At 42.7% G+C, this 21,709-nt stretch overlaps 1 protein-coding gene and 1 long non-coding RNA gene across 5 annotated transcripts; one reads left to right on the top strand and one right to left on the bottom strand.

Moving 5' to 3' along the window:
- Positions 1-2,502: 2,502 nt before the first annotated feature.
- ANXA7 (annexin A7) lies at positions 2,503-18,474 on the top strand. 4 transcript variants are annotated; one of them, XM_076338579.1, is made up of 13 exons: positions 2,503-2,557; positions 6,358-6,415; positions 9,267-9,483; positions 9,799-9,906; positions 11,027-11,070; positions 11,459-11,561; positions 11,850-11,944; positions 12,653-12,766; positions 14,022-14,192; positions 15,925-16,095; positions 16,204-16,279; positions 17,489-17,601; positions 18,125-18,474. In XM_076338579.1, the coding sequence occupies exons 2-13, from the start codon at positions 6,359-6,361 to the stop codon at positions 18,245-18,247; spliced, it is 1,392 nt and encodes a 463-aa protein (XP_076194694.1). In that variant the 5' UTR covers positions 2,503-2,557; position 6,358; the 3' UTR covers positions 18,248-18,474. The 4 variants fall into 4 exon arrangements, with proteins under 4 accessions (XP_076194694.1, XP_076194696.1, XP_076194693.1 ...); XM_076338581.1 differs by lacking the exon at positions 2,503-2,557 and adding an exon at positions 2,829-2,908 and having other exon boundaries at positions 11,030-11,070; XM_076338578.1 differs by lacking the exon at positions 2,503-2,557 and adding an exon at positions 2,829-2,908.
- Positions 15,189-21,424, bottom strand: LOC143160639 (uncharacterized). Its single transcript, XR_012995426.1, has 3 exons — positions 21,368-21,424; positions 20,749-20,820; positions 15,189-15,574 (listed from the first exon to the last, which is right to left on the bottom strand). It is a non-coding gene; the product is annotated as an uncharacterized LOC143160639 (long non-coding RNA).
- Positions 21,425-21,709: the final 285 nt, after the last annotated feature.

The following is a 21,709-nucleotide window of genomic DNA, read 5'->3' as shown; positions in this document are numbered from 1 at the left end:
TCTATATTGTTGAGAATAACGAACTTTTTGCTATCTGCTATCTGCAATTTCATACTTAAAAAAAAAAAACAATCCATGCTGCCAGAATTACAATTTAATTTGCTGATTGTTTCCATATACTGGGATGAAGGTCACTAAGTTTGCATTGCTAGTTGAGTCATTTAAGTTTCTTGGCAGAATACTTAAGTCTGCTGCAAAGTAGACTTACACACTTTGGTGTGTGATTTCGTGAACCTATAGACATATGCCATCTATTACTACCTAATCTGAAATGCATGGTTTTAATCCTAAAGATTAAAAAGTAGATGGTGAAAAACGTTGGACATGCTGCTCTTCTAAGTAGTCTAGCAGAACAACCTGCTGTTCTCCTTCTGTGCTTTGAGGAAGGGTGAAGTTTCTGTTTTTAGTGTGGTTCCACACAACAGAACTAGAGATCCTGGTGGCAACTCAGTTGCAAGGTTTGTGTGAAATCTTGATGTTTGGACTACAGTAGGTGGAGCCCTAACATGACTCACTGGGTAGTGACTCTCACTTGAGCAGCTAACCAAACACATGGCTCTTGCTGAAGTGAACTGAACTTGCTCTGCTCCCTGTTCACATGGAAGGTTAACTCAACAGCTAACTTTGACTATCTGCATTTTAATTACTGCAGTCACAAGGTAGTGTAACAGGAAAAGTATTTTTAGTACATAATTTAGACTTGGATCACTGCAGTATCCTGTTGGTTTGTTACACTTTGACCTATGGTTCAAAGCTGACCAGATCTTGTTGCTTACAGCAAACTGTGGGAAAGTTTGGGTTTTTGTTTGGGTTGTTTTTTTTTAATTTAACTGTATTGGCTGAAATAGAACATCAAAAGTAATGCTTCATATTAAAGTGGAAAATAATGTTCCAACCAGGATACATAGCACAGAGAAGCAGCAATGCTTTCAGTAACCTATGTCACAACAATAAATTACTCTGAAAAAAAAGTTTTGTTTCGGCTCTGTTGATAGCACCCAGTTAACACAACTACGTAGTTGAGAGCCAAGTCCCTCCAGACCAGAATTCTGTCCAGTGTCATGTCTTAGCAGAAGATGCAAGGATATTACAAAAGAGAGGAGCAAGAGTTTGTCTCCCAACTTTACTAAGTTGAATTTTCTAATAGTGAGAAGTTGCCTTGACACTGCATGGGGTTTTAGAAGCCTAAATGTACTGACTCTAGCTATAGTAACAAGCCAAGGGATTTCCTTACATATAGGGAGTGAAATTAGATGACCACAATGGTTCCATTCCATGCTTTAAAAAAGTCATTCCAGATATTCTTGTTAACATACAAGCATACAATGCATTTAACATAGATTCTTCAGACATATGCCATTTTATTTAAATGTTTTCTCTTGTTCTTTTCCCACTTGTTTGTGAAAACTGATTGTTCCTTTCCTGAATAGCTCAAATCCAAACAGTCCACTAAATGGAAGAGAGAAAGAATTGTGTATTTTATAAATGTACTTGGTTCCCATGGAAACAGGGATTTAAATATATACATGTCCTGAAAGAAATGTGCTTAACAGAGGTGAAATAGAGTAGACATACATTGGGAGTGTCAGCTGAAGAATGCTTTGAGGATTAAATTCTTAAAGCTGCTCCTGATGCGTTCTGGGCAAACAAGGGAGAACAAGCCCAATTTTGCTGAAGATAGGCCATTTATTAGATTCTTTATGTGGCTTTAGATGCTTTTCATTTGAAGCAGGCAAACGTGGTAAATTATTACCCACCTGTTTTCTGCTGCCTGCACTTAATGCTGTTTTACAGACAAATAGAGCAGTGGCTGTTGTTTCATCTAGAGCTCAAGTGCTGCACCAGGTTACAGGAAAAAGTTGTTTGCATTTTAATGGTCTCTGAACTGCTAACATGTTTATCATAAAAAAAGTAGGAAGTTATTTTGAATAATCTCAAGTAACCAGTGCAGAATATCATGGGTGGATCCTTCAAAAATTGTATCTTGCTGGTCAGAATCTCTTATGAATAATTAACCACCAGGTAAAGGAAGGACTATGTGTAAGTAGTGTCTGTTCTAAGTATATTAGGAATAAACATTACAATAGACAGAAACAAAACACTAAGTGCACTTCCCACAATTGCATACAAATGACCGTAATTAAGATTTCTTTCTAGAGAAAGGTATGTAGTAGTCAAGACAATCTTACCTTTATGCCCTGTTGGGACCTAGATCCTGATCTTGAGTAACTACAGAAAAAGGAGCAACTCCTCCAGCTCCACTTACGTCTTTTATATACTTTGCCTGTTACACACTGTTGTGGTGGCCTAGATGACTTGGCTGACTACCTGCCAGCTACTGAACGATGATGTTGATCTAAAGACTCACGTGTTACTGGATAACAGACTCGATTTAGAGCTACACGCATTAGGGCTGAACTCCACTGCAGTGGTGCCGTAAGGAAACTGCAGTGTGGACTTCTCCCTTCGTTTCCTAGGCGGGTAGCTACGGACTCCCGCGGGACGGCATCGCCTGGCGCTTCCCGTGTTGAATGCTTCCCCCGACACAGCTCCACTGGCAAGTCGCTCTGCGTTTCTGTGGCACTTTTGTCTTTGAACTTACCTCTCAGCCGTTTTGAAGGAGAACTGGGTGTACTGCAGCTTCCCTTCAGCAAGATGGGGCAAACCTGCACAGATAGGAAAGGGGTCCCGGGTTAGCAGGACGATCGCCACCGGGAGCCGCTGCCGGCCCGCCTCGGCCCTGCCGGCACTCGGGCGCGGAGCCCCTGCCCGCGGGGAGCGGGGCGCGTGGGCCGGGCCGGGGCGGGCTCGGTGCCGGGGGCGGGGCGGGTGCCGCCCGGCCCCACAGCCTCCATTTTGCGGTGTAGCTGCGGGAGAGAGGCCGGAGGCTCCGCAGGTTTCCCCTCAGGTGAGGCAGCTGGAGGGGGGGGAGGAGGGGAGGCGTCGGTCGATCGTGACTCGCGCGCCCCTCGCCTCAGGCCCCGGCCGGCTCTCCTCACACACCGCCTCCGGGGAGGGGCTCGGCCCCAGCCCCGCTGCGCACTGCGGCACGGGCGTGCTGGGGCCCGGGACGACCCGAGCGGCTGCCTGGGGCAGGGCTCCCGGAGCCGCGGCCGCCCGCCGGCTAGGGGCTCGGCAGGTGTCCGGCCGAGGGAGGCGCCGGCCCGCCCCAGAGCGCCGCACCCCCCTGGCCGGGGTCCTGCGCTCCCGGTGCGGAGCGGGGGCGAGGTTTTGGTCGCCTCAGAAGTAAGTGGAGTAATACCTGCCTCCGCCCGCAGCCGTGCCTCGCCGCAGGGCTCGCTGCGCCCGCTCGGGGCTAGCGGCTGAGGGAGCGGGGACAGACCAGGGCGGTACGTGACCGCCCTTCCCGCACCGAAACGGGGTGTGAGGTGGTGGCTCGCCCGGCGGGCGGGGCCGGGGCGGGGGGGGGAACAGTGGCGGCCCCATCGAGGTCCTTTAAAGGCTCCGTGGGCGGGTGTGGTGGTGGCGGCGGGGGCGTCCTCGGCTGGGCGCGCAGGTGTGCGCGGGGCGGGGCCGGCCCGGCCCGGGCGGTGCCTCCTCCGCCCCGTCGTGTGCGGGGCTGGGCCTGGGGGGTCCCCGCGGGGGCCGGGCTGCGGCGGCAGCAGCAGCAGCAGCAGCAGCAGAGAGACACCTCTGTTTTTACATGCTGAACTCCTGCCCAACGCGCCGAGTTCAGCGTGTCCCCTGATGTTACACCGTCAGAGCTACATCTGCCCCCTGAAAAAAAGAGCCCCCCCCCCCCGTCGGATTTCGAGTTCAGCCCGCAGAGGAAAACCGGCGGATGCTGGCGGGTGTTGCGGCCCGCAGCCGCCCTTGGCCGGCGCCGCCGCTGACTCACCCCCGGGCGGGCTGTGACAGCGCCCGGCCCGCGGCTTAACCCGCCACCGGCTGGGCCCCGCCTTGTGCCCCGTCCAGGGAAAACGGAGTGGAAATTAAAATCTGATGGGCAAGTCTGTTGTTATTTTGGTTATAAAAGTAGTAATACCAGAGCCTCTGTTCTGCTTGCACTTGAGATAAGTGAGGCCATGTGCTATGGCAGCGGCAGGACAATGTTTACAAAGAACTTAATATTGTGTAAGTGACTTAATTTATCTCCTGGAAAACATATCTACATACTGACAGCTGTTTCAGTAAATATTCCTGTCTGGTCATAGTAAGTTTTGAAGAGACTGTTGTAACTGGTGTCAGAGGCAAGTCTGAAATCCCAATTTAGCATCATGTCCATCTAGTTATAAAAGGCCTGAAGTAATTGAAGCAGTGGTCCTTATTTGACCCTTTTATTACTCTAAAATATTTTTTTTTACAAATAAAAAAGAAGAAAAATTCAGCTAGATCAAGCAAATGCAAAGAAAACATTGTTTTGTTTTTGTAATTCAGAAGAATGACAGCTAGGAATCAGGGTCCTGTTAAGAGGGGAATGATTAAATGAAATACCACAATTCCCAGTACCTGGCCCAAAAGAAGTCACATCACAAGTTGAATCTTAGAAAAGGAATCAATACAACAAAAGTAAGGAAAGTGTTAAACAATTTACCGCTGCACTTTAAGTCACAGGTTTACACGGGTGGTTAATTTGCTAATCAAAAATACGACATAGGCTTGATGGCTTGTTTGCTTGAAAATGAGATGTTTGCTAGTAAATCAGACACATAGCTGAAAAATTCATTCTAAATTAAGTATCTTACCAATAAGTCTAAAATTTGCAATATTTTAATATAGTTAAAAGATTGTTGGGTCCCATTTATTGTACAAATTAAACTTTTTACAGCTGTTGAAACAGCTGAGTTGCCATCACCAGCTGTTGATTTTGAAACATGATCATGAAAAATACAGTAAGTTGTACAGTGGAAATTATACAGTGCACCTCAACAAGTTTTATAGGCTTTACAATCCTGTCTTCTTAATGGTGTAACTTTAGTTGAATTACATGAAGCTGAAGAAGTTTTTGTTTGTTCTTTAATATTCAGTTTTGCTGACACAATATTTTCCTGTAAGCGGAAAGAGTGAAACTGAAATCAGAAGGAAGTGTTGCTGGTCATCTTGTTCCTGAAAGGAGTTACAATTAGTGTTAAAGTCAGAAATACAAAAAGAAATGTGCTGTTGAAAGCCAAATTTAAAGTCCATTCAAGCAGCTGTCAGTAATAAATACTGTACAGGTACTGGTTTAAGGTATTTCTTCTTAGGGAAATAAATAGCCATTAGCAGTGTTTATGATTAGAGCATAGATTTATAAATATGCTTCATGTTGTTCTTCCCCCTTTATTTATTTGGAAGTAATGATCCAAGTTTATCAGTGTGAGATGGCATAGCTGTGCTTCTCTGCAAGTTGTTTTTGGCTCTTAATTGAACTAACCTCTCAAAGTTTTAATATTTTCCACATTAAGTCTCAGATGTTTAATTCTGTGACCACCTATTGCCTTAATGGTCCAATGCAGTAAGAATTCTGCTTTCAAACCCGTTTGGTTTGGCCAGTGAATACGTAGAAATGTGAATAATCAGTCGCTGTATTGCATTCATTTTTATATTTCCCATGTCCTTTGATTTGTGCAGCTAAGGTGCATACCGTCTTAGAAACATGCCGTGAGTAACTCCCAGGCCCTGATCAGGGAATCTGGCTGGTTAGCATTAACATGATTTTTTTTCCTGCCATTAAATGTTTTGTAACCTGGCTAATGGCCTTGAAACTCCCTGCCCAAGTGGTTGGCAACATGGGGGATGATCTCTGTCCCATTCTGTTCCTACTCCCCAAGCCCCTCTATTAAAAATGGGACTAAAATAAACAGTTACTGGCAGGAAACGGAAATCTTCTACACAAATGAAGTAATGCTGGGGGATTACACGTTTGTATCAAATTACCATTTTACACGGGATATATAGGGTACAGCTTTTCTCACAGGAGCTACCCCTGTGAGTGGAGGAGTGCAGGGTGATAGGAGACAGGTGCTTGGTGTAGTGCAGGACTGGGGCCCTGCTCTAGCCTGACCGTTCTGTTTCTGTTCTGGCAAAGGGCTCAGCCCCCTCCTGCTGGCACCTCGAAGTGTATCCTGTATTTCAGCCTCTTACCATGCTTCAGTGTCTGTCTGACCCTAAATAAGAGTGGTAGTTAATTACAAAGTTGAAGATGCTTCCCTTCTGAATCCTGCTTGCTGTGGTCATGTGTATGAAGAAAAGGAAAGGTTTTGTGGGTTTAATAGCTGACAAGTACTCCTGAGCAATTCTAAACCTACTAAACATATTGTTCAAGTGATTTAACAGGTAATTAGCAAGCAAGTAACTACTACAAACTCATATGTAGTGCTTTGACAGTGAAAATATATATTTTTTTTTTCCCCCCAGAATGTCATACCCGGGTTATCCCCCGTCTGGTGGCTACCCTGCTTTCCCTGGTTATCCTGTAAGTATGGCTCTTGAATGTGTTGCATTCCTAATGTATTTATATTCTGTGAATACACCTTCTTACTATGCTCTGTGTGTAAATAGTAGCTATCAGTTCACATACAGTATTCTGTAGAGATTATGGTCTTTGTTTTCATCTATATATCCCTGAGGATGACTTTACAGTTGTCTCATAAGAATTCCAAGAAGGAAGTTTAAGACTTTTTTTTTAATGTTGCCTATTGTTCCAGAAAGGTTTTTGATTGTTTGGTCTTGTTTTAGTTTATCTTTGTCTTGTGAGTTTGTTTTTATTTATATAGCTAACTATCTCAGCAAATAATTTTTTTCAAGTATCAGTAGCTTTTACATAAATGTGAAGGCCTTTACGTACAGGGTCAGAGGTAATCTCTGAACCAGTCTCTACCACAGTCTCTACCAAATATTCTGCATACCCGTATCCCAGGATTTACAGAGATGCTGAACAAACTTCAGTGGCCATTACCCTCAGGAAGAGCTTGGAATGCTTTACTCAAGTAGCCCAGCTTTCATACGGCACCAAGTAAATATTTTTCTGAGGATAAAGGACACCGTATCTTGACTTTGACCCCCTATCCTTCAGCTGCAGGACTTTGTTCCACCTTCAGCTCATGACTGAATGGACTAAAAATTCCAATGAAACTTCATGGAAGGCTGGAATGTATCAGGTGTGACTGATACTGCAGTCTTTTTGATATGCCTGCATTGTTTTTCAAAGCTAGATGCAACTGTGTGCTTTTATTAATATGGCACTGATCATACTGCAATTGTGGGAATTTTATATGGTCTGGTTTTTATGTAGGACAGAACTAGACTTAAGCATGGAGCTCAGCCTGGATCCCATTAAGATACTGAAAAGCTATAAATACATGCAATAAATTCTCCGATTATTTTGCTTTACAATTTACCCTTACTCCCTCTGAAACACTAAAGTCAGTCAAACTAAAGACAAACATGTTAGAAACCAGACTTTCTTAACTCCAGGATTTCTTTTCTCCACTCAAGGTTCTGCTGAATCCTCATGATTGTAGCTGTAATGTATTTTTTACTACATCTGAAAATATTTTTTTTCTTAGCTAGCATCTAAAATGTAGCCAACTTCTATGGATGAGTTTAAGAGACCCTTTAGATTCGATATCAACGATTCTAGGTTTCCTAATCTCATTGATGAGGCCCAAAGTGATAACCAGTACAAAAAAACAATGTGAAGTTATTTTCTTCTGCAGTAGTGATAGTTATCTGAGCAGGGCTTTTGAGGATCCTAATTTTGGATTTGTGACTCTTAAATTCCGTTAAAATCTTTTTGTCGAGTCTGGGAGAGAAATGTTAGACTGTACCGCTGGGGAAGAGAATATTATATAGCCTGGGCACAGTAATCTGGGGGTAGAAATCTTGGGGCAACCAAACCCAAGGAGAACGTTTGAGCTAGACTTTACTGCTTTGCAGTTCATTTCTGTTTTCGGGGCTCAAGAATGAGTGTGTACTGTATGTAATGTGTGACCCATATTTCTAAAGCTAGTCAGTAAAGATGATTCCCAGCAAGTGAGTAATGAGTCCATACATTATGCTTTGTTATGAAACTGATTTTAAATACCTGATTTTTAAGATCTATACGTATATGACTTTTAACTTACAGGGTTTTCCCTTAGAGATCCCGGTCATTCAAGTAAATATTTCTAACGTACGTTAATGCTGATAGCAACCTTTGTGGTATGACTGGTAAGTCATACATGTAACAAAACAAAGGCATATAAATGTTTGACTTGTTCTTTTTATTTAAAACCTGTAATAGGTGTTCAGTCTGACTCAGTGGTCCAGATTTAGTCACTGAATATCCATGCTTTATAACCTGGATTCCAAAGGAAATGGGGAAAAAAAAAAAAACCCAACACCTCTTGTAAGTTCTCACCATGTAACATTTGAAGATACTGGTTGTGCAAGAGAGGCAGAAGTTTCAAAGATACTAAGCTGTTAAAAGTCCTATAAAAACAGGAGGTGAGCTCCTAATGATTCATAGAGAGCAAGCCTAGGTGAGCTCACCTCTTACTTATGCGGGATAGAAGTAGCAGCTTACCAGTCAAGGACCAGAGGTCCTGGTGGTTGACAAGTCGAATGTGGCTCAGCAGTGCGTGTCCCCGGGGGGAAGGCTAATGACGTACCAGGCTTTAGCAAGAGCAAAGCCAGCAGGTCAAGGGAAACAATTATTCCTCTGTGCTCAGTGCTCACAAGGCCACATCTGGAATACCGTGTCCGGTTGTGGCCTCTCAGTACAACAGACAGATGGACAAACAGGAGCGTGTCTGCTCGCCTGGAGAAGAGAAGGCTAAGCAGAGATCTGTTCAGTCTTCTGCTACGTAAGAAGGAATGATAGAGACATTGGAGCCAGACTCTTCTCGGAGGTACACAGTGAAAGGGCAGCTGGCAACAACCACAGGTTGTAATTGTAATTTGATTTGAGGAAAACACTTTTCACCATGAGAGTAGAGAGACTGTGGATTCGCTGTTCCTTGGAGATACTGAAGACTTGACAAGGCCTTGCGTGACCTCATCTAACTCCGAAGGTGGCCCTGCTTTGAAGGTGGATGGGATCAGAGCCTGTCCAGAGGTGCCTTCCACCCTGCAGCACTCTTTGATTCTGTGTCAACATGTGTGACGCATCAGAAAACCCAACCAGGAGGCCCCCATCCAGGCTTCAGGAATTCTGCTGCTGCCACTTCAAGTGCTGAATCTAATTACATAATTCACGTTATACATGTAGACATTTTGGTAGCTTGAGAGTTTTTACTTTAATGTCCCGTTAGCAGGCGTACAGAAATCCCATTTTTGTGTTTCAGCCGACAGGACAAGAGTCTGTCTATCCGCCAGCCGGTCAGTACTCCTATCCCCCCGTTCCTGGAGGATACCCTCCGGCAGGAGGAGGGACCTATCCTGCAGCACCACCCAGTGCTGGGTATCCAGGGGCAGCAGGATATCCTGCCCTGGGGGGCTACCCTGCCCCAGGGGGCTATCCTGGAGCTCCCCAGGCTGGAGGAATGCCACCTTATCCTGGAGGTAAGATCCTTTATTAGAGTACCCCTCAGGAGTGATTTCTGGTGGAACCATTCCCTGTGCTTGGTAGAAGTAGTAAAGAAAAGCAGCTTTGTTCAGCGATCGATTTAGGCAGCAGCATGTAGGCAGCCAGCCAGATTGCTGTCTAGCAGTAAATACCTGCGTGCCGATGGCAGGGCCTTGATGGTTTTGGGCCGTTGCACAGACACAGAGAAATTAGTCTCTTGCATAGCTCTACTCAATAACCTGGCTCATGTTGTGTCTGAAGTCAAGTACAAAACATTAAGCGTGCTAAAGTCTCTTTCTTCCTTCTCCTAGCTCCTACAGGCCCTGGGTTTGGTGTGCCTCCCACTGGCCCTGGCTTTGGTGGCTATACACAGACTCCTGCCCAAAGCTATGCTGGAGGTGGGCCAGCACAAATTTCAGGTATGTCATACATAAGAAACTTTAAGCATCCAAGGTTAAACCAAGAGGTCCCAGGATAGGTAGTAACAAATTAGGCCCTTACCTTTGTTACTTTTAGCTGTTGAGGTTTGTATGCTGTACACCTGCTACCACCTTTCTTGACAAGACCACTGAAGGGCTGATGAAAACCATCTCTATAGGTGCTACATCCAAAAGGAATGGCTGTCACTGATTAATGGTCATGATGTAGTGGTTTAGGTGCTTATCCTTCTTCAAACTGCAACTATCTGATGAGAACTGTGAAATCCAGAGCCCACATTCAATGAGTATCTAGCGGTTCTGTTAATCTCAAAGAAATGGATGCATTTTTCAGATCTGTGCGTTCATGGTGATCCCTGGCCTAGTGGGGGAAGTGGAAAGGAGAATGCACACAATTGCTTAAAAATGGTGTAGTGTTTTTAATGCTTTGAGTGGTCAGTCGCCATCAAGATGATTTTTGTCCTGGAATGTGTCGGTTGTGTTTGCAAGAAATTCAGAGCAGCAAACCCTTTTTTTTAATGATTGCTTTGTTAACTCTAATAATAACTAAGCTGCTGTTAAAATGGTAACAATTGTATGTATGTATTATGGATAAAAATAAAATTCCAGTACAAAGACATGTAGTTGTAGCTTTTGTATTCACAGTGCTTTTGATGACAAAATGAGATTCCTTCAATTCTTTTTGCACCAATGAATTCTTAATATTTATCGTTTACATGCTAGACATTTTGAAGTGTATAATATGACTTCAAAAGAGAGCACGGGACACGCATTCTTCATTTACATGGGCTATCTTGGCTTTTGTCAAAGATAGCAATATTTAATAAGGAGAGATCCTTCCTGTTCCCACAGCACCAGTAAATTTAGTCTTTTTAGAACTGCCTTGCCAGTGTGTGTACCAGGATGCGTCTGTGATTGCTTCTTCCCATCATTCCCAAGGGCAAGAAGTTCAGTTACTGATCATGATAGGTAGCATTACTTAGGAAACAGCTTTTGTGCAGTGGTAGGTCTGTAAATGGCTTTATTTTCAGATTAGATAGCATTTACGTAATAAGAGGAGACCTAATTAATTAATTCCTTTTATCTTGTTCTTTATTTTCAGTAGGATATCCTGGTGGACAAGCACCATCACCAATGCCTGGTCCGGTATGTGCTGTATCCTCTGCTATAATCAATCTTAAGTGGCTTCTGTAGTTCTAATGTTTTTACAACTGGTTTCCAACAATTTACAGCGTGTTCTGCATCAAGAGTTCCCAGCTACACTCAGAGTACAACCTGAACAAAATCATAACCCTGTATCTGTGTATACTTGCTCATCAAGTAGATCTTCATCCATACAACTGGGTAAAAGCATCGCTTTGGCATTGGTAGGCTAAAGCTGTTCAACACAACTAAATGTCGCTCTGATCCTGTGTTAGAGAAAAAACAGGGAACTAATGGACAACTCCTTCTGAAGTACTGATTCCAAAGTTGTGAATTTAATTTGACTTTATATTGTGCAGGGTAGCTAGTTACATGTGACTCTTACTTTCAGCCTGCAGCAATGGTTCAGTGTACCCAGGGCACAATTCAAGCCGCTCCAAACTTCGATGCTGGAAGGGACGCAGAAATTCTACGCAAAGCTATGAAGGGGTTTGGTAAGTAAGCGATAGAAGCTTACATTTCTGTTGAGCTAACTTCTTAATGCCATTTTGTCCTTTTCTTCAATTTTTATTTAACCATACATTTTTTCTCCCCAAGCTTTTAAAAAGTTACACTTTCAAAACAACTTGGGCAATCGAGTGGATGAAGTTACATAGCAAATTTGGTAGACTTACATGGTAGTCCTTTATTATGTAACTATGCCCAAATGCAAGGTTATAAAATGCATAGTCTCGGAGGGATTATTACGAGTTCTTACATGAAATTGCCCTTCTGTTTCCAAGGAACTGATGAGCAGGCTATCATCAATGTTGTTGCTAACCGCTCCAGTGATCAAAGGCAAAAAATCAAGGCAGCTTTCAAGACTATGTATGGCAAGGTATGTTCACTAGTTCTTTGAATCAGTAACCAAACCCAAACTTTCAACTGCTGCTTTAACTGCCTGATTGCATTTTAGTCCTGGGGAGTGCTTTGGGCATTTTTTAAATGCGCTTCTTTTGGTTATATTCCTTGTGTACCGGGGGACATCTGGTATTTAACACGGTGTTGTCCTGATACCTGGCAGAAGCAGGGGTGGGGGAAGGTTGGGGGCTGTCTCTGTCTCTGACCAAACAAGAAGCTTCTCTGCTTTTGTGATGCTTGATAGATAGAAAATAATCAAGCTTAAACCGTCCTTGTATTAGTGTCTGAAACTACTGAGTGAGTTACGCACAAAAACCAGCACTGAAATCTGTTTTTCTTAAGAAACAGAGAAACTGGTTGAGGATTGGTTAGTCAATAAAAGGCTGAGATAATTTAATTTCTTCCCTCTGTCATTTTTTGCAACTTAAAGTGAAATTTTGTAGTTGTGGCATTTTTCAGGACCTGACTAGGTCCTAATTAGTGAGGAGATAATGGAGAAGAGCTGAGCTGTCAAAGTTTTGGACAGAGGGAAGTTCTTTATAAGAAATAAAGCAAAGCTTTACAGGAAAAACGGCACAAAGGTAGAAATCGGTCACAAAAGTAAGTTCTAGTTTGACTTTTCTTCAGTATATAATCTACATGGCTAACACTCTCCAAAGCCCTTTTTGTGTTTATAATTGAACAGGATTTAATTAAAGATCTGAAATCTGAGTTAAGTGGAAATGTGGAAGAATTGATTCTAGCACTCTTCATGCCTAGCACCTACTACGATGCCTGGAGTTTACGTCATGCAATGAAGGTATGGTTTTCCTGTGAATGAAATAGTTTAAAACCATCTTAAAATGCTCATCTAGGAAAAGAGAATACCTGATCCCTGCATTGTTGAAAAATCCTGTAGTGGCAAACAAATTTCAGGACTGCGGGGCTTAAAATTCTTTTCTGCTGGATGAGCCAATTCAGAGCAGCTCTCCCATCCAGCAGAGGATGAAACGCTGCAGGACAGAACTTTGTTCTCTGCCACTTGGTCATAATTTTTGCTAGAACCTAGAAAGGGCCAGGGTGCTGTTAAAACTGTAACCGCTGTTTAAATTGAAGGTACGTACCTCTCCTTACTAGGAACAAACGGTTGTTACTGAAAGATATTTTTGGATTATCCCAGGTTTTTTCCAAAAGGACAACAATGAAAAAATATTTTCTTAAGGTCAGATGATGCATGTATCTGTTCAAGTATTAAGACTGCATTAGAGATTAGGTGAGGTAGTTGGTTTAAACTTTTAACTCAGGTAAACTGGTACATCCAGTTTACCAGAATTTCTTGCTTGTTTGAGCTGCAGCAGCTCGCAGGTGGCCAATACTGGAAACGAGTAACTTAACCCACATATGAATGCAGACCTCCTAAAGCATGGGGCGCTTAAATGAAGATCTGGCTTTAGTGGAGGCAATAGCCACCATTTAAAAAAACCTTCTATTACAACATTACCTAGAAGCCGCACATAGATCCACTCCTATCTAATCCTTGCCTGAATAGAGGTGACCGTGCCAGTCAGATCTCACTGTACACAGAACTCAGTTAATTTTTATTCTGGGGAGAGGGAAGTATCTATGAACAGTTCCTGCTCGTGCTCCGTGTTGAGGAAGCGGCCACATTTGGAATAGGGAACACACTTGTACGCTGACCAAAACAGAATTTACGTGTGTATCTTTGGCTTTAATGATTATCATAAGGCTCTACGTTCCTCCAGTATGTTTCCAGATTACGGTTGCCAAAGAATTCCCTTCCTAAACCATTTTCCAGTTAACTTTGGCTGATGTCGCTGTTGTGGATGGATAGTTCTGGGGTATTTTTTTGAACTGGTGCAGATTTGAATGTTTGAGGAATCTTCATTCCATTTTAAGTATACAGAAGACTTGGTGCGTTCACACTGCAAGGATACTGTTCTTACAGTGTCGATTGTATTAAGTTTTGAAATAACAGGTGACTGCTTAATTTCACAGTTGAAGGAGACTGAATAGGTAGCGCTTTGTAGTTATGCCCTCTTTTCCTCTGCCCACAGGGAGCAGGCACTCAGGAGAGAGTGCTGATTGAGATCCTCTGCACAAGGACAAACCAGGAAATACGAGAAATAGTGAACTGCTATAAATCAGAATTTGGAAGGGACATCGAACAAGACATCAGAGCAGACACTTCAGGACACTTTGAACGATTACTTATATCTATGTGCCAAGTGAGCTTTAATTTTTTTTTTTTTGGTAAGATAACGGTGTACAGTCTGACTTCAATGCATGTAGTCATAACGGCTCCATAAATAGCCTGTGTATGCTTAGCAAGAGCCAGGTTTTTAAGAAATTAGCCCCGGGCCATTAATTTATTCCCTAATGACAAGATACGACACTTCAGTTCCTCCTCAAGGGAGGAGATACTTCCTATCTACAGATCTATGACGAATTGTGTGACCTAATTTAGCACCCTGTATTAATCTCAGATGTCGCTGTTGTGGATGGATAGTTCTGGGGTATTTTTTTGAACTGGTGCAGATTTGAATGTTTGAGGAATCTTCATTCCATTTTAAGTATACCCACTCCTATCTAATCCTTGCCTGAATAGAGGTGACCGTGCCAGTCAGATCTCACTGTACACAGAACTCAGTTAATTTTTATTCTGGGGAGAGGGAAGTATCTATGAACAGTTCCTGCTCGTGCTCCGTGTTGAGCAGATGTGATCAAGTGGTACTATAAAGCAGTGCTCCACACTGCTGTTAAAGCAAGATGCTTTTTATTTTTTGCACACATTAACACAATAATTTGGGTGAATCTGATAGGCTAACCTTTATGGTATGTAGAATACCTGTGAGAATCCCTACGAACAAGCTAAGAGGTACCACAGGGCAAAACTTGCCTCCCAAGTTACACCATAGCCTTCCTTCCCTTCGCATCACCAGAATTAGGGAGGTGCTACTATTGAACTCAGGTGAACACTGGAGCTTGCTTATCCCGTATCATTTACTAGGGCTGCTCTTGTGCTGAAGAACAGTAACTTGCAGTTATCCATGTTGAGGAAGAAATGTGTACTAGTGCAACATCCCACGTTTCTCTGAGCAATCCACCTATTTGCTGTTAGAATTTCTCTGACACTTCTCTATCTCGTTTACCTCTACCTTTGAGTTCAGCTATCCGCTAGGTATTTGGATTAGAAAGTAAAAATCCACAAGAAAGCAAACCTTGAGAAGCTTATGCTGCTAATTTTTATTTTGATAAATCCAGTAGCGTACAATAACTGACATGCACATCACTTAAATATTATATTAACCGCTATAGATAACAGCAGCATTTGAGAGCATGTATTCAGCCTACTCAGCCAGTACATTTAGCAGTATCCATCCATGCACTGGGCAGCAAAAAAGAAAAAAAAAAACCAACAAACCAAAGCACATAAAATGTCATATAAGCCCCTCTGACATATTACAACTATAAGTAAGTGCTTTCTGGAGACATTCCTACTTGAAATTAGCAATTCTAAATAAAATAGAAGACCTGAGATATTTCAGGTGTTCATATTCAGTAAGATAATTCGTTAGTTCGTTTGGGAAGATTCTTTGCAACTTGAAGCCTAGAAACAAACAAATCAAGAGAAAGCTTACATTATTAAGTAAAATAGAGACTTAAGTACAGTACTTGATTAGAACTATGAGATGGTACGTAAGGGTGAAATTATCTGAGTCCGTATATCTACAGTTCAAAGCATGCCCTAGAGATAGGGTTCTGGGCCACTTTTGTATTTGTTGCCTGTAAGAAATATTAAACCAAGAGTAGTTTTAAAGCAATGTAATGTATTTCAAACTGGTATTACTCTTTCTGCTTCAAGCTTTGAAGATACATGCTTGGGGTCTACGCTGCAAGCAGTTAAAGCATAGCCTTCTCTGTGTAATTGCATTTGACATCTGTTGTCTTTGCTTTTAGGGTAATCGGGATGAGAATCAAACTGTGGATTATCAAAAAGCTCAAGAAGATGCTCAGCGTCTGTACCAAGCAGGTGAAGGAAAACTTGGGACTGATGAATCTTGCTTTAATATGGTTCTGGCAAGCAGAAGTTTTCCCCAACTGAAAGCAACAGTTGAGGCATACTCCAAGGTAGGAGTTCTTCACTGATTTCAAATGAGCTTGGTCAGTGTACTTTAAATTAAGGTTGCTGTTGTTACTGCATTTTATTATCCACATATTAATCTCATTTATTTGTAGATTGCTAATCGTGATTTATTAAGCAGCATTGACCGAGAATTTTCTGGAAACGTGGAACGTGGTTTGAAGGCTATTTGTAAGTGATACGTTCTTCCCTCCCCTAATCCCTTAGGAATTAAACCTTCTAAACGTAACTGAAGAAGAATCCAGTTCAACACTGGCCATACGGCAAATGAACACACAATCTGAGACTCTGCTAGCACAAAAGTAACTTCAGTTATTCAAATTATTCACTTTACACTTAACTGGAGAAAATAAGCACCCACCATGAAGAAGTCAGTTTGAAACAAGAAAAGGCTACATAGGAACTACCTGTCACTTCTCTGGGAAGGCAGGCAACTGCGCAGAAACAAGGGTCACTGGTTAGTGCCTGTAGTTGTATTTTCCAGAGCTCCGCAAAGTGATGCCAGTACCAGGGTAACAGAGCCCTGACTCTGGTTGTGTGGCCCCTCAGCAGGGACAGCTGAATCGCTCTCACACACGATCTCGGAACCAACTTCAGGCACAGTTCCCTTTCCACCCCTCTTCCCCACCACCACCTACCCCCAAAAAGCTCAGTATTTGCTAAGGAAAACTTCAGCAAAATAGAAGACCTGTTTTGAGTTCGCTTTTTCCTGCTGACTTGTTATAGTAAAGCAGTTCAAATTCAGTGCAATTTGCTGATAGTGAGAATTGGTGTGATTTGCTAGCGAATCTGCAGACACCAGTCCTGCCAGTGCTTACCAAAATGGCAGCATTTCTGTAGCCAGAGTGGATAAGCCAAAAATCCCCAGATTATATTCTGCTCAAGAGTTTTATGGGAAACATTCAACTCTGAGAATCATGTAAAAGAATAAAGGCTCGTCTCTGAGAGTGAACAATCTAACTGAAACAAGATCCACTCTGTAACTACTAGAGTGAGAACTTTTTACAATTGTACTTTTCTTAGTGAGATTCTAGCAGTGGAACACGAGTAAAACACCTTGTATCCCAGTACCAGCCATCCAAGGAGAAGAACTGTTTTTAAATTACCTATTTGAGAATTAAGGTTTCAGCCAGCTTTGAAAAGCACTTCCAGGGAAGTTAACTGCTAATAACCCTAAGTTTTCGTGCAAAGGAATAACTCCTTTGGTCAGCCTGAAAATAAGCTTAGCTCTATAAAACAGTTCCTGTAATCCACAGTAACTGGATCTTCATCAACACCTACCTCTAGCTGTCTACAGCAAAAATCCTGAATTGATCCTGCCAGGTATCGCTACACAGCATGCAATCCTGGAACTAATCCTAAAAATATACTTTATTGCAGTGCAATGTGCTTTAAATCGCCCAGCCTTTTTTGCAGAAAGGCTTTATTATTCTATGAAAGGAGCTGGCACAGATGATTCTACCCTCATCAGAATTATAGTCACTCGCAGCGAGGTAAGAAACTTTCTCCTCTGTAAATGTCACGTGTAGCAGAAAGCTCTCTACCCTGACCAGCTTTTCACTTAGTCCTTCTTTCACAGCTGTAGAAATCATGTATCGCAATGAAGCTTTTATGGGGTGCAGGGTTAGATGGACGTGCTAATTTGTTTTAAAGCCAGCTTTTAGATAGTAATTTCATTATCTCTGGTTAGATAGTAATACCGCTTGTCTTCCTTAACTGTGATTGCCTGTCCGTGTAGCAGATAAGCACCTCGGGTTCAAAGGTTCAGCTGAGTTGGGGTCCTACAGCCCTAACAAAGCAAGGAACAGCTGCTCGACCCCGCTTTGGGAGCTGCTCCTCTGTCCTTAGAGGGACCAGCTGGCTGGTAAGACGTGCAGAGTTAATCAATTGCACGTTTCAGCCTTGGCGCGTGTTCTGTAGTCCGTGAGGGAGGAGATGCAGGGTGACGTCCAGGAGTTGAAGTCACACGCTGTGTTTAAGTTTTGTGCCTTTTTTTTTTTTTTTTTCTTTGCATAGATCGACCTTGTGCAAATTAAACAGATGTTCACACAAATGTATCAGAAGACTTTGGCTACAATGATAGCAAGTGATACAAGCGGTGATTACAGGCGTTTGCTGCTGGCAATTGTTGGTCAATAGAAGAGGATTTTCTGGTTTTTTGTTTTCTTTTTTAAAACAAACTGAAGGACGCGTAACATGCTTTATGCAGACACTGACTATCCTTGTGTGTAAAAGAGTAATTTTAAACTTTGTATAATCAAATACGCCTTCTTGATGATTCAATAAGCTTGTTGCACTTACAATTGCCTTAATTTACAGCACATAATATTCTTTATTGTATAATAAAAGATATATCTTGTCTATTAGCCCCTGAGCCTCAGTCCTTTCGATGCAGACAAACCCACCTCCCCTCTGCCAGACTCCTGCAAGATTAAACTGTTTGTCTCAGCTGAATCTCCAGCACGCAACAACTTTCTTGAAATACCTGAACTGCTAACTGTGGATGACAAAAAAAGCCTGAGGCTGTGATGTAAAGCATTTTACGCACTGCCCCCCACCCCGCAATGCCTTTCCATGGTAATGTTGAAAAACACGCCAAGTGCTTAGTTTAAGTCATGTTACACTGACAGTTTAAGGACCTTGGTAGAATCTGACATTTAATTTCCTAAATTAGTTACCATTAGTGGTTAGTTACCATTATGCTTAAGGCAGCAATGGAAAGGAGAAACCGTCTCGGATCGGATTTTGAAGTATCTCCTTGTAAAGGAGCGGGTTGTGCAGCAGATGACTGAGCAATGACAACAGCCAGTATCTACAGAGCACGTGTCAATCCAAACTGAAAGCGATTGTGACCTAGACAATATAAATGACTGTGGATGTTTTCAAAGGATCTAAACAGATCAGCTTTGAATAGCACACCTGGGTTTTTAGAAAGCCGCAGTGAATCTGTCCCCGGCCATAAACTGAGCAGAAGCTTCGAGTCCAGCAGCCAGCAATGTGCTTCCTAACATTTCTAAGCAACGCTTTAACAAATAACGATCGTATTATAGGACACCCTCACACAAACAGCAAAACCCTCAAACAAAAAAAGCGAGGGCTGGTAGAGCTGATTCTAACGTGGCCAACCTTTCACTCTTACAGAGCACGTACATAAAGGTTTTTGCAAAACAATAATAGATGTCAAGTTTACCATACCAAAAAAGCTTAAGTATTTCACTTACACCAACGTTCTGCAACCTAAATCTGACTTTCAACTTTTTCTGATATTAAACTTAGAAACACAGTTCAATTTAAAATTCCTGGGTCAGATTAAAATTAATTATTTCAAATACGAACAATAGATGGAAGTTGATTTGGGGAGACTAAAAGACATTCCACCCTGCATTACTGTGGTCATCCTTGGTGCAAGTATCCACTATCGATACGCATCTGCCAGTAGCTTTCCAAGCTTCACCAAGATTCTCATAAGCTTTGGTTCTTGTTTCTTTGCTCCTGAGCAAACTTCCTTGCGAGTGAAGCTTTGCATTTAATGATTAAAGCGTTTTAGTGCATCTGTATCCTTTTACGTGACTAAAAAAATCCCCACCATTTCACCTGTCATTCAAAGCAGAATATCGATCAAGTCTGGCTCATACATACTACTACTACGAGACGAACAGATGAATAGGGCTCTATGTCCTAATGACATTCGTCTGTTTTATGGCAAAAAGTTCATTACATGCTAGTAACAAGCGTTAAATGGGCAACAAGAATTGAACGATTGATAATGAAATTGTAGCAAAAAATAGGCAAGGAAAGAATGAACAGATACTGTCTGTCCCGCCTCTGAAAAAGCCTTGTTCTTCCATGTAACTAACATAATGGCGTTTCAAGGTAAAACGTTAGAAAAAAGAAAGCTGTTTATGAGACTATTCCTCTCAAAAAGTGTTCAGACTGAAACCAGAAGGGACCTGCCTCTTTCTAAGGGAAAACCAGCCCCAGCCCCAACCATTTGCCTCTTCGCTGGAGAGGCCAATTCACAATTCAATAGACACGACTACAGCAAGTTTTCCATTTCACAATTGGAATTTAATAAGCTTTGAAAGGAGAGCTGTTGTTTAACACTATAAACAATTTCGGGTGCTGACGTTGCGTGTTTGCCATTAAACTAAATACAGGCAGGCTCTGTGAACTAGGCCGGTCTTCCCCGTTTGGCTCACCAGGTGGCAGCAAGTTTCTCGACAGCACAAGTCCCTGCTTTAAAACAAGCCCCCCAAAACCTTCCTCGAGCACGTGCTGTACTTCTGCTTCTCAGTTCGACTAAAATACATTTACACGCCTCGGCCCTCCCCGCTGCCAGTGCCCTGCTGCTAAGAGCACCACAGATGATGGTTTGATCCAGCCGTTCAGGGAAGATGCGGCCTGTTCCCTGGGACCCACGCGGTGCCCGCTGAGCCCAGGGCAGGGCAGGAAAGCTCCAACTCAAACCAGGAACCAACCACGCCTCTCGGAGCTTTTCCTACCTGTGTCCTTTGGCTGACGGAGCCGTTTCCAAGCGTTCTCCCCTCCCTAGCCAAGAACAGACTAAGGACACACAGACTTTCCCCGCCCCCCCTCCTTAAAACACTGAAAGCAGAAAACGAGGAATGCAAAATACTTACAGTTGTCTGGGAGGGAGGATATAATTTCTTCTCCCCAACAATGCAAGAATTAGAGACAGCTCCAGACTCCACCTTTCAGAAACACAGTAGTAAAAAATGAGTACCTACTTTCCAAACAAAGAAAACCCACAGACGTAATCCTGTTACCTGACTACTTGCCTAAAGGGCGACAGGAGACACACAGCACGACAAATCGGGTCAACAACCGCCCGAGAAATTTTCCTTTACTGCAGATCTGCCTTCGTACCTGGCAAAAACTACTACAGACAACGGATATTGCAAGGGAATCCTCAAGGAAGCAAGCAGCATCGCGGCTGGGGACCTTCTGCCATACAAGTGTCAGAACCAGTTCTCTCCAATTACAACGAGGTCTTTCCAGACAAAGACTGAATCTGTATTTTCTCCCCATGCACAACCGAGATCCGAGTATCAAATCATGACAAATCCTGTCTTGTGAGGTTGAGAAATTTTCCACTAGCGCTTACAAGGAGGAAGGGACCATCATAACGTTCATCACGTGTTTGTTCTGCTCTAATACGACATCATACATAGACCCTACAGCTCGCTAGTACGGGCGTGCTTGATCTAAAAACAAACACACAAACAAAAACAAACTTACCATTTTTTAACTCGATCTTCCGCGCTCAAACTTTGAGAAGAGTTTCCAATTAGAACGCATCTGCAATAAAGTAAAATCCAACGTTAAAACTCCATTAGCAACAGCGTGCTTGTTATTTTTAGTGTGCTTATTAGATGAGAATTAAGATCTTTTATCTTAATTCTCATCCTGTTCAGCAGCTTGTCCTTACTTTAAAAAGAATATACCAGAAAGACCAAATCGGGTATCTGTATTGACTGTCAAAACAGTCGGTCCTCCCCCTCTGCTCCCAAAGCAGCCCCAAGACACGCCGGTGTCTTGACCGTTTGGTTCAAACCAACACACAAAACGCAGCCGTACTTA

This window comes from Aptenodytes patagonicus, chromosome 5 (assembly GCF_965638725.1).
Source record: "Aptenodytes patagonicus chromosome 5, bAptPat1.pri.cur, whole genome shotgun sequence".
Taxonomy (NCBI): domain Eukaryota; kingdom Metazoa; phylum Chordata; class Aves; order Sphenisciformes; family Spheniscidae; genus Aptenodytes; species Aptenodytes patagonicus.
The sequence above is the reverse complement of the archived record's forward strand: the minus strand, read 5'-3'. Positions and strand labels throughout refer to the sequence as shown.